Here is a 12797-nt window from a genome sequence, read left to right as displayed (position 1 = left end):
TCACAAGGCAGACACTGAGGGCAGAACCTTCAACACTTCAAACTTTGATAGGTAAAGCACTCTTTAACCACCTCCAAAACAGGAGCTACAGGCTTTGCATCTCCCAGGCAGAGAAGGAGACCTCTTCCCATCCAGCTATTCATAAGCAAAACATAAAAGGGAAGATGAGCTACTGAAGGACTACTGCACCGCATCTCCATTACCTGCTTCATGTTGGAGGCCACTGGGAAGTTGCCTGCCAAGCTGCTAACGAGCTTTAAACGAAGCCCAAACACAAATGGGTTCAACGCAGAGAAAGGAATGGCTTTGCGTCAGGCTGCAGAGGATGCTCAGCTATACTGCTATAGGCATACAGGCAATGCTCTCACAGCAAAAGGAAACGGAGCCTGGGGGACAGGGTCTTACAGTAACCCTGTAAGGCTGGCAGACACCACAGTCCTGGGCAACACCTGAGCGGCAAGACTAGTTGAAGGCAATTGCTTGCATCACTTGTGTGGAAAAAAAACCCAGTAGTTCGGTTCCTGTTCACCTCTTCTATGGAGAGGAGATTCTCCTGTCTCATTTTCATGAGCCCATCTGCTTGTCTGAGCACCAAAGTGAACTGGCATCCACCTGGAACTGGACTGAAGTCAACACTTCACCATGACTGGCATCTAAATGGCCTTCTGGTAGAAGGTAGCTTTTGGCACTCCCGATGCCTTTGGAATGAAAGGCTTGCAAGCAATTCCCGTCAATGCCTTGTCCTGCATCCTAACCACACAGCCAGATCTTCTGGCGGTGTTTTACGCTTGGCTTGGTCAGCTAACCACTCATCATGCCATCTGAATCGGCGGGCTCCATCGTGTGGTCCCAACAGCGCCGACCATAAGCACTGTTACCCCAGTTAATAATCAACAAGCAGTTGAGAAGAGGGGAAATCCACCTGCTGTATCATGGGCAGGGGGGAAGAAAGGTAAGTTAAAGTTTGTTAGAGAGGAAAAAGGGAGCCATGGCCAAGTAAAGGTAACTGCCTTTCTTAATGAGTTTCCCACACACTCACTCTGGGCAGCGCCAGGCTGCTGGGGGCCCTGTGAGGCACCAGCCCCAGGGCACCCCACCTGTCAGCAGGAGCTGCCATGCCGGTGGGATGGCTTCCCAAGGGGGTGCGTGCCCGCCCACCCCCTCACCTATGATAACTCCGCAGGCCAGGAGGGCGTAGAGGGAGGTGGTCTGCTTGAGGAGCAGGTAGGAGAGCAGCACGTTGAAGACGGTGGTGAGGGATCGCCCCACATTGTAGAAGGCCACACCGACATGCTTGAGGCAGAGGTTGTTGGAGGTGACCATGCCGATGAAGACAACGGAGAGGGGCAGGACGCTGCGGGACACCTTGGGGTCCAGGCGGAGGGCGGGCAGGCCGGGGCAGGGGGGCCCGCAGGCCGCCCCCAGGCTGAGGCCCAGGCAGAGCGCGGCCGTCAGGGCACACTGGAAGAAGGTGACGAAGAGGGGGGCGTCGAGGCGCAGCGAGGGGCTGTCCAGCAGGTACTTGTTGAGGAAGACCATGGCGATGGAGGTGAACCAGTAGAGGCAGACCACTACGGCGATGCGCAGGGCCCGCAGCAGGAAGGGCGCCCGCCGCTCCCCGCCGCCCTCCGCCGCCGCCAGCGGGCCGCCGCCGCCCAGCGCCATCCGCAGGATCCCCGTCCGCGTCAGCTGCGCCCCGGTCATGGCGGGCCGGCAGCCCCGGCCCGGCCGCCCCCGCCCCCGCCGCCGGCCCCACTCACCCGCCGCGCCACGCCGCGGCCCCGCCCGCCGCCCTTTATTCACGCCCCGCGGGCGCCGCTCGGCGCCGCCATGTCAGGGGAGGGCCCGGCCCGGCCCGGCCCCACCGCCCCGCCCCGCCCCGCCCCGCGCCCGGCTGCGGCCGCCGGGGGCGAGTCACGATCGCAGCGATCCAGCGACTGGCGCGATGCCTGGGGCAGCGGCGTGCTGCGGGGGGAGCGCCGGGGCCACCCTGTCCCCCAGCCCTGTCCCCCAGCCCTGTCCCCCAGCCCTGTCATAGCTCTGCGCGGGGCAGCCAGGGCACCGCGGGCAGCTCGCAGGTGGCACCGGGCTGGGGGCAGCGGCTCTGCCGGGGGGCAGGGGGCTCGGGGGGGCTGGGCAGGCCGGGCCGGGGGGCCAAGGCCAAGCGTGCGAGGGGCGGCGCGGCTCAGCGCCGGGGGCCCGTGGGGCACAGCAGCCCCCGCAGCTGCGGCTGGGGCAGGGGGCTGGGGGGCTGCCCGGCGGGGGCTGCGCATGAGCCCCCCGCGTGCCCGGGTGGCCCAGGAGGCCAGCAGCGCCCTGGCTGGTGTCCCACACGGCGTGGCCAGCAGGGCCGGGGCAGTGCCCGTCCCCCTGCGCTCGGCACGGGTGAGGCCGCCCCGCGAGCCCTGGGCTCAGCTCTGGGCCCCTCACGGCCAGAGGGACACTGAGGGGCTGGAGCGTGTCCAGAGCCGGGCGGGGGCTGGGGGGGCTCAGCCTGGAGAGGAGGGGGCTGGGGGGGGCTGCTTGCTCCCTGCAGCTGCCTGACGGGGGCTGTGGGCAGGGGGAGTCGGTCTCTGCTCCCAGGGAACAAGCGACAGGACAAGGGGACACGGGCTCCAGCTGCCCCAGGGGAGGTTCAGGTGGGGTACCGGGAACAATTCCTTCATGGACAGGGTGCTCAGGCACTGACAGGCTGCCCAGGGACGCGGTGGCATCACCATCCCTGGAGGTGTTCAGAAACCACACAGCTGTGGCGCTTGGGGACACGGGTTAGGGGTGGGCTGGGCACGGCTGGGGTAACGGTTGGGCTCAATGATCTTACAGGTCTTTTCCAACCTCAATGATTCCATGATTCTTCAGTAGTTGATAGCAGCCGGCCAAAGTGACTAGCGCCGTGTTTGCCTGGCAGCACTGGGCAGCGAGCAGCAGGGCAGAGCGTGAAGGAGGTGCTGGGAACAGCACCCGCCCCGCTGGCTCATGTCGCTGTCCTTTAGGGGGCTGTGGAGCAAATGGGGTCTGGGTGTCGCACATCTGGTGATTTGCTAACACAGATTTTCCCCGCAGCCTGCTGCAGAATACAGGTCTGCGCTCTGCTGCCTAAGCCTTATTTACAGGAATAAAGTTCACATTTTTTGCAGCGGTAAATAAAACCTTCCCAATATGACCGGAATGGAGTAGACATGGTGGCACCTGCAAACAGCTCATAATGATAGTACAGGGAAGTGTCAGCCACCTTATTCCCCTTCCTGCAGCATTAACTTTGAAATCTAATCAGGACAATGTCAGTGCCAATGCCATTAACTACTCCCGTACTGATGTGAAGCTTGTGCTGCAACTTCACTGAAACCACTCATTTGTGACAACTCTGTTACATTGCAAGCAACACAGAAACTACTTACATGGTAACCTGGGTGCTGAGGTGGGCTGTACACGCTCCCCTGCTAAAGCAGTTATCCCACAGTCTGCAATCATCATTACAGGTATAGAAGACCCATCTGTCCATATTCACATGCCAGAAGGTCCCACCTTCTCTTAGTGGTGCCTTGTAACAAAGGAAACTCCAGTGCGTTGTGAATTCAAACTGCTGGACAGGACGAAATAAAATTAAATTAATACCAGATTCTATGTGGCAGGGGAGGCAGCCTTGAGCTCAGTGTCAAGCAGTGGTTGGTACAATCCCCTATTCCTTATTTCAGCTGAGACTGCTGCAAAATGCCTGGACTGCAATACCCTGGGGCCCAGCAATTTGCAGAGGGCACATATTAAGGGGATTTTGGGGGCAAGGCCAGCGGTGTTATTTGCCCTCAGAGCAGCTATGCTCTTGGCAGTTGTGAAGGACAGAAGCGTGGCAGGGGTTGTGGGGAGAGAAATTATTTATTTCATCAGAGCAGTTGATATGGCTGGAAAATGTTGCAGGCACAATGTGCTTTTCTCAAATCTCTGCCCTTGCACTTGTTTTTTTTACCCCCCCTGCTGCATCAGTTGGTCCAGTAAGATGCTACCTTTCCTTATAGCCCTTCTGTTGTGAACAGGACCTGGGTGCTGGTGGGAATCACATCCTCTCCGGAAAGTTGGTGCCTGGGTCTTTGCTGTGGACTGCCCAAGTGCCCCGCACAGTGATGGCAAGCTCTGAGCACGTGCTGAGCACCATCTCTTACCCCTGCACCTTGTGATGGGCTTGTGATGGCCTCTCCAGCCTGGTAGAGCCCTGACAACCCCAAGCCAGTTTTGCCTCCTCACCTCACTGACCTGCCAGGCAGCCAGGAGAGCTGCAGTGGTGCGTGGTGTTTGCCTGAGCATGCTGGGGCTACAAGCCTCCAGCTCCTGCCATGGAAACAGCGGAGTTCATGCCTCTGCAGAGGATCTGGCATCAAGGCACAGAAAGTTTCTATCAATATGCTGGCAATGACCAGCCAGTGTCCCCTCTAGCTCAGCCACGCTTTGATCCTGCTGCATGAAGTGCAGCCAGTGCTTACTGATCGCAAGCTTCTGATCCTGCGTCCCTTCCACCTCCTTCCAGCACCCGGCACAGTGCTTCTGTAAATGGCATCGGTCAGGTGGGGAAAAGAAAGCAAACAGCCTGGTTGTGGGGCGCTGGCTTGGTTCCCATGGCCTGTTATACACACCTGTGGCTTCAGCATCACACACTTGTCCTGATTTCAAGGAAATGACCTCTCCTACTTACTAATGTTGTAAGTATGACAGCACCTCTGACAGAATCAGAGCTAGGTACAGATCTTCCCCTTACCACCCCACCCCACCACTTACTAGTGTTGTTCAAAACGTCTTCTCTAAACTAAACACAGAAGTTAGAGATGGCAAAAAACCCAACCCTCAATTCCATCTTGCCTGCTCATTCAGCACATAGAAGATTGCTTTGTCCTGCACAAGTCTGAAATATCCTGATCAATAAAATGTTCATTGCTTCTCCTGGGGGATTATTCTCCAGCCTTATCACACATGTATGGCACGTCTGCATGGGAGACTCGACCAGAATAGCTCTCTCAGCTCTGCCAATATAACTCCCCAGTGCTGACAGTGTATTCCAAAATAAAAGTGATTTATTCTCGAATAACCAGGTAGTTCTGTGATAGTTGTGCTGGGCAACCTCCTTAGGTGGAGCTTGTCTACAGCACGGCAATGGTTCTGACAAGTGCTTGGAATAAAGGCTTGCCTGGGTGCAAAAGGCGGCTGGCAGTTACGCTGCCATAGCCATGCCTGCCTACCTGCCTCGCCTGGATGCGCTGCTCTGGTGACAGTGATGTAAAGTTGTAGGTGGTTTAGAAATTTCAGATTAAAGGTGGTAACAAAGAGGTTATAATGCTCATTGAAGCTGTTGTGACAATGTGGCCTGGCCTCCTGCGCAGCACCAGCCTTCAGCTTCCCTGAATTAATTCCTGCTTGCATTAAAGCTCATCTTCTAGGGGGGGAAAATTGATCTTGATTAAAAATACTTCCAAGGAGACTGAATTAAATAGGCCACTAGCAATATTATTCCGATGGCTGGTTACTTCACACTAAATAATGCACGCTCCTTTTCATGCTTGGAATTGCCTGGTTCAGGATTTCAACCTCCGGATCTTGTTACAGCTTTGCCTTTTTTTTTTTTTTACAAGCAAGTGCTTACAGGCAGATGAAGTTACCTTTTAACCTAGTATTTTGAGAAGATAAATACATTTAACTTCCTCACAGAACATGTTTATTATGCTACAGCAGCAGCAATTCACTTCCTGATGGTGACAAGCCCTAGATATTTTCCAGCCCTGCTGCCTGGTTATATTATTAACACGATAACATATATCAGGAAGAGTCAGCACAGGATTATTTCTTGTTTAGGACTGTGCTGCTTCATGTTCCTGAGGGTTTTAAAAAGAAACAATTATCCCTAGTGGAGGTCTGAGGCTGGAAAATAAGCAGCTTTGATGGGTTCCTCATGTTGGGAAATCAGGCTGCCTCGGTAGCATCCTTGTTCCCATGTCCTGCAAGGTGCCTGCACTGCTGCTGAGCACACATGCATGCACTCCTGCATCTTATTAAACCCTTTCCTATGTGAACAGAAGCCCTTTTAAAATATGACAGGCAGTGCTTCTCTGAGGGGAGAGCTCTCCCCTTCCCCCTTAAATTGCCTGACTTTCTGGAAAGCAAGCAAATCAGCCGATAACCAGCAGCAGCCGATAAAACAACAATAGACTTTGCGGTGTAGGTCAAAGCCAGTGATGAGGCAGCATGAATCACATTTCCTGGCCGTGCAAGAGACCTGGAGGTTCCGACCAGACTGTCAGTGTGGGAATAGGCCCTTTGTAAGTCATGTAGAATGGCAACTGAAGGAGCAGAAAACATTGCCAGGTTTGAGTGTTTCTGGGTCTTCAGGAAGATACCTTTGTGGTTAGAAATAGGGCTCGTTCCACTACCTGGAATGGAACATGGGTAAAAATCAGCTCAGCAGTGAGGTCGTTCCAGTGTATTTAAGGATTTATTGTTCTTTGTGCGTATGGGGATCTGATTTCCAGTTAATACAAGCATCCCCAATGCAGAAGTTTATAAAGTATGGGGCTTATGAGTCAAGACATCAATCTAGCTTTATATATGTATACACACACATACATACAAGCATGTATGTAAGTATGTCGAATCATAGAATCATTTAGGTTGGAAAAAACTTTTGAGATCATCAGGTCCAGCCATTAACCCAGCACTGCCAAGCCCACCACTACACTGTGTCCCCAGGGACCGCATCTATGTGTTTTTTGAACACACAGATGATTCCACTATGTCCCTGGGCAGCCTGTCCCAGTGCCTGACCACTCTTTCCATGAAGGAATTGTTTCTGATCTCCAATCTAAACATCCCCTGGCACAATTTGAGGCTGTACATGTGTATCTGTACAGGTGCATGTGTGTGTGTCTGCTCAGCCTACAGTCAGTGAGACCCCACAGTGGTGTCCAAGCAGGGACTGACAATGCAAGAGGGTTCACCTGTAACAGGAGTATTGCTTTACTGGACCTACTGGTGATTCCTCCGTTTGCTGTGTATCTCAGCAAAATGAGCTTGAGCCTTCAAGTTTTCCAGTCTGAACTGCAGGTATTGCCTGGTAACAACAGGTCTCAGCTGTCACACCATTATTTCATGTTTGCTGATAATTATACAGGATAAAGAGGCCAATGCAAAATCCAAAGCTGATTCATCAGATCAGAACAGGCAGATCAGGTCTGTCTCTGCTAGGCAGCAAACGTGAATCAAGGTGAGAAAACAAAGAAATCTCTTATTATCAGCCCCAAACAACACCCGTTTCTAATACTGGCACTTCCCGTTACAACACAGCATCTTTCCAGACTCTCCTTGTTTTGTAGGAGAAATGGCTGTGGCAAGGTAGTGCTGCCGTAGCTCTCTGTTGTGCAGGATAATAGATGTCTCTGCAGTCACATTCTGGAAAAACATGGAGCACCTGGGAGTCCAGTGCAGGGGCAGCCTGGTGTCACTGCAAAATGGGAACAGTTCTGGTCCAGATGGATTTATTAGCTGTGGTTCTCTGCCAGCTTTGTTGGTGGCCCAGGCAGCTGCTGCAAAGATGCTCCGGTGCCTGCCCCACGTGCTGTCCTCCAGCAGCTTGGTGGCACCAGCTGGAGAGTGCCTGGATCCAGCTGCACCCAGCTCAGACACCTTCCTGGACCCCAGAACATGGGGGACTCATCCAGCGTCTGCTGGAGCTTGGCCCAGAAGGGGTTAACTCCCAGCTGGATCCAAACCAGCTCTGTAACCGATCAAACCCAGCACTGCCAGGGCTCTTCAGCCCCTCTGCAGCCTGGTGCCAGGGCCCTGGAACAGGTGTGCTGGCTCAGCTCAGTGGGCTCCAGCAGGACTTCTGAGGGGGTTCTGTGCCACACCAAAGCAGCCCTGGGCTTTGCGGACTTGAGCTGCTCCTGGAAGCACTGCAGGTGCCGCAGCAGCTAACAAACCTGGCCGCACCTCAGGCTGCCTCGCCATCTGGGGCGTGCTTAACTCCCAGCCTGGATACCCTGGCTGCGCGTGAGTGGAAGAATAGTGCATAAGAAATAGCTAATGAAGATTTCTCCTAGCCGTTTTGCTCTTTCCAGGTTTCCTCGGGACTCCTGCCTTGACTGGGGAAATGTGGGGGACTGCTTTGACCGTGGGCAGGGAGAGGCGGTGAAGGCAGCAGCAGGTTCCTCCCACCCCCAGATTACACCAGCACCACCTGGCAGATCCATGAGCCCGGCTCCTGCCCCGGCCCCGCTGCCCCGCCGGGACACGAGGCTCTGCCGGAGCAGTCACAGCTTGGACCCCGCGGAGCACGGCCACCAGGGGTTTACACCGCGTTGTAGCCGCTGGTGTGGCAGCAGTGTCACTAGAGGGCAGGGCTGGCCCGCGGTTGGAGCCTTCCCAGGCAGGGCTGCCACCAGCCTGGCGCGGGCTGGCGCGGGCGGGTTTAGAGGTTTCGATTGGAGATGAAGAAACATTTCCTCACGGAACGGGTGGTCAGGCACTGACAGGCTGCCCAGGGGGGCATCGCCATCCCTGGAGGTGTTCAGAAACCGCGCAGCTGTGGCACCTGGGGACACGGGTTGGGGTGGGCTGGGCACGGCTGGGGTGACGGTTGGGCTCGATGGTCTCAAAGGGCTTTGCCAACCGGGACGATTCCATGGTGCCATGACTGGGGCACAGGCGGACAGGGCTGGGCTGAAGCTGGGGCAGGACTGGGGTGGGGGGAGCCCTGGCCTGGCCGTCCCATTTCGCCCAGCTGCGGCAGCGGTGGGAGGCAGGGTGGGTGCACGCCCCGCACAAAGGCTGCGAGCTCTGGCACTGCTTGCTGGGGCGCGTGGGGCACATCAGCTGCTCACGCTGGGCTTCTCTGCTAAGCACTTGGCCTCGGTCATCGTCCGAGAATGGTATGAAATCATACCCCCAGGGTCCCGGCATCAACTTAGAAGTCACAGCACGACGCCAAACATCGTGGATTTTATGCATCGCCTGGTTGCTGCGTGTTCCCTACACCCCCCCCACTCCCCACCTCCCCTGTGGGCTGCGGCAGCCTCTGCTCCCCACCGCACCAGGCAGGAGGAGCTGGCAGGGACCCGACCGCCCGCACAGCAGAAATGACTCAACAAGGCAGGGTGAGAACTGGCAGCCCGCGGCAGGGGAGCGAGCAGCTGGCTAGGCATGGGAAGGCTGCAGCTTTGTCCCTCTGGCTCTCAGAAAAGCAGATAACCTTGGGGGAAGGTGTCCCTGCACTCATCCCGGGGAGGCCCCCAGCTCGGAGGCGTGGTGGCCCTGTTTCGCCGTGGCTCGGGAGCAGCCTGGCCGCAGCAATGCTGAGCTCTCTGCTGGGGCTGGATACGGCCCCGCTGCCGTGGCCGGGTCAGGCGGGAGCAGCAGCCCAGCTCCCGGGAGCAGGGTGGGCAGGTAGCAGGCTGTGATTTATGAGGCAAGCCCTTGGAAACTCTCCGAACCCAGTGCTTAAGTGCTTCTGAATGGCAGCATTAATTACTATTAAAAACACACATTTATATCTCTCTCACCTGCTTTAAATCCTGTGAAATTAGATTCCCTACCCATCCCTTCCAGCCTCAGTGGCAGCTCAGGGTGTTTTATAGGCCTATAAAGCCCCGCAGTACCTGCTGTCTACATGGGCTCTTATTTACGAGGCCTTTAACGGGCTTACTGGCTGCACCATCTGAGCCCCCTGATCATTTCATTTCTGTGTCCCTCGGAGCGAGCGGTCCCCTCGGCCACCCCGCCGGCCGTGCCTCCCTGCAGGGAGCGGCTGACGCAGAGACCTGGCTGCCTGGGGTGGGAGTGATGCTGTGCCGGGGGTCCTCATTGAACTCATTTCCATCATTTGTCCCAGCCTCTCTGGTTTTATGTAGAAAAAGGATTCAGCCTCGTGGCAGGGTTGCAAATGTCCTTGTTTGCTTGTCCTTTACAGCAGAGTCGTGCCAGGCATCACCAAAAGTCACGTGGTGCTTCCCAGGGCTGGGAGGTGAGCAGCCCCGAGACCCCAGATTTACTGAGCACAGAGGCTGTAGTTCGTATATATGTAAAGTTATGTTTGTGTAGGTCCTTCATAGAAAGCAAATATTGTTTCCATGGTTTATCCTTTCTTTTTGGAGGGTGGAGGTGAGCTATGTAGATGCATCTTAAAATAGCCCACTTTTCCCTAATGGACTGCAGCGGTTTTGCAACTCATCCTCTATTGAATGCCTTGACGGTGTACTTAAAAGTATATTATGCCTTTGGACTGAGATGTGAACCTTACTTCGTTGGGGGCCCTCTTGTCCCCATGTCACAAAGAAGGGGGTGGGACGGAGATGGGAGCTCAGTTCTTCACCAGGGCCCTCCCTTATAATCTCCCTGCCAGTGGCTCTGCCCCTTCAGCACTTCTGGGTCCTCAGACCTGCTGGGAACTGGATTCTGCTCTGGGGAACTGGCCAGATTTGTGTGCTTGTGTCAGCTTACTGGGGAGGAATTGATAGAGAGCTCTGCCTCCTGATTCCCAGGCTGAGCATGTTAATTTATAGATTGGATCTGTCACTCCTGATAAACGATATCTTACTTCCCTAATGCTACCTTCAAACTGAGTTTTTAAGGCCAGGTCAGGTGGAGAAATCAAAGGGTGACTCCACTTTCGCTTTGCTCTGGCTTCGTTCTCTGGAGCTGGGCTGAAGTTGGCTTCTCAAGCAAGAGATGGATCTGGTACGACAGGGATTGTCCCCTGCCTTGGTGGCCAAGCAGGCAGAGAGTCTGCCCCAAACGGGGCTCTGAAGCCCCCTGCCTTGCTCCCTCAGGTACTTAGTTTGCTCTGATTTGTTTTTGGGGAGGGCCAGCTGGGGCACCTCTGCAGATGCCCATCAGCACCCTTCCTCCCTGCTGTGCCCTGCGAGCGCAGGAGCAGCTGGCTCCCCTGGGACAGCGCTGCTGCTACAGTGGGACCACCCCATCTCACAGCGTCCTGCCAGGCCATCCTGCCCTTTCTGCTTCTTCAGCCAAAACACACATTACTTATGGAGCAGCATCCAATTTTCTCTGCCAGAAGAACCATTTCCTACAGTCTGGCAAAGCCCAGGGCACGTCTGGGCTGCACTGGCGGGCTGCAAAGGGTCTCCAGTGCTGTCTTGCCTCCCTCCTGAAAATGAAAGATCCAAAGCCTCTGTAGGACCTGCCTTGTTCCCTCTGAGGAGCAGGGCCCCTTGGGGGGATAGTGGGAGGCAACTTGCCTGGGCTTGGAGAAGAGCAGAAGGGCTGTATTTCCCTCTTCCTCCCTGGTGATGTGAACAAAACAAAACAAAACAAAAACCTTCTCCCAAAGTACCTTGAGCAATGCCCAGGAACAGGGGAGGATGTTTGGAGCCATCCTGGGGCAGCTGGAGGTGCAAGTCCCAAGGGGGGGGTGTGTGTCCTGGCAGCCTGAGGCAGCAGGTCCCAGGCGCTTGTGGTGCGGTGGGGCTCAGCTCTTCAAATTTGGCTGGTGCGAGGTGCCAGGCAGCAGAGCTAGGAGCTGCCTAACGGGGATCGATGGCTTTGGGTTTCTTACAGCCAACAGTGTGCGAGTGCTGCTGCCAGGGGCCAGGGTAGCGTGGCGAGGCAGGGGTGGTGGAGTAGGGACAGTCTCTCCAGCAGGGAAGAGGCATTTCCCAAATGTTGAGCTGTAGGGTTGCAACGGGATGGTGATAAGACACCAAAAAAAGCTCTGATCAGGCAATTTGAGACCAGCCCTCCTCATCATCCTCCTTCATCCAGCTCTGTTCCTGGTCTCTTACAGTACTGCTGAGCTGCCTGCTCGGGCAGATGGTAGAGGTGGACCCAGGACCTTGCTAAGGAGGGTGCCCAGGAGCTTACCCAGGAGCACAAAGCAGTACCAGAAGGCTCCCAGCCTTGGCTCCTGCCCAGGTCTGAAGCCAACAGCATACCTGTTGCCACTCTGCAGGGAAAAGCGGCATTTCCCTTTCTCTGCATGCTTCACGTGGGGTCTTCTGAGCATTAATCCTTTCAGGGGATGTGCCTGAATGAACACAAGCAAAGCTTTGGTGAGGATCCTTCTCCAGCAGCAGACGACTGTTTTTTGGAGCACAGCCAATGGCTTAGAGCTGTACATACGTGAGCAGCTTTGTTCCTCCTCCAGGGAGCTGACTAACAAAGTTAAGAGCTGGCCAAACAGCCAGGATTAAGCATATCATTGCTCTAACCCTCCTGGGGTTACAGTGGGTAAAGACAGGTGCGTGAGACCTGGTTGGCTTGTCATTATCAAGCATTGGCTATTTTCTTGTTCCCCAAGAACAGAATTTTCTGAAGCCATCTCTTTATGCCCTTTATGCCCATGTGTCATGGCAATAACACAAAATAAATCAGCCCAGTGAATTCCTTCCACAGGTGATGAAAGAAGAAGCCAGAGATGCCTCACAGAGGAGGGAACCTTCCGCTCGGGGCTAGCTATGAAACCTAATAAACCATCATCCAAAGTGCACCACCGCCCTTGCCCATTTTCTAGCAACCACAGCAGTCAAAATTTCCCTGCGCAACAATCACAGCCGTTTGAGATCGCAAATCCTGCAGCACATTGGAAACTAAAAATGATGGCGCTGGGAACAATAAACGGAATTTGAACTTCCAATTAAAGAAATGCAGAGGAGATGGCTGTGATTTGATTCAGATTTAACTCGCTTCCCCCTCTGAAGGTTTTTTTTTTTCCCCCCAGCTGCTGCAGACTCTCCCATCCGCTGCAGTGCAAGCTGCAGAATAAACCTTGCCGAATTTAGGTCAAGCTTGCCAGGGAATACACAGGGCCT

At 55.1% G+C, this 12797-nt stretch overlaps 2 protein-coding genes across 2 annotated transcripts in view; one reads left to right on the top strand and one right to left on the bottom strand.

The window, feature by feature from the left end:
• The window catches only part of PEX16 (peroxisomal biogenesis factor 16), a 105617-nt gene that overhangs the window by 62598 nt on the left and 30222 nt on the right, over positions 1-12797 (top strand). The window lies entirely within an intron of this gene.
• The window catches only part of SLC35C1 (solute carrier family 35 member C1), a 34670-nt gene that overhangs the window by 1433 nt on the left and 20440 nt on the right, over positions 1-12797 (bottom strand). The window contains exon 2 of the mRNA XM_080395952.1: positions 1167-12013. Coding sequence (XP_080252078.1) covers positions 1167-1704 — 538 coding nt within the window. The 5' untranslated portion in view covers positions 1705-12013. The remainder of the gene's footprint in view (positions 1-1166; positions 12014-12797) is intronic.

This window comes from Falco punctatus (genome assembly GCF_963210335.1).
Source record: "Falco punctatus genome assembly, chromosome: 7".
Classification (NCBI taxonomy): domain Eukaryota; kingdom Metazoa; phylum Chordata; class Aves; order Falconiformes; family Falconidae; genus Falco; species Falco punctatus.
This window is presented reverse-complemented; position numbering and strand designations above follow the sequence as displayed.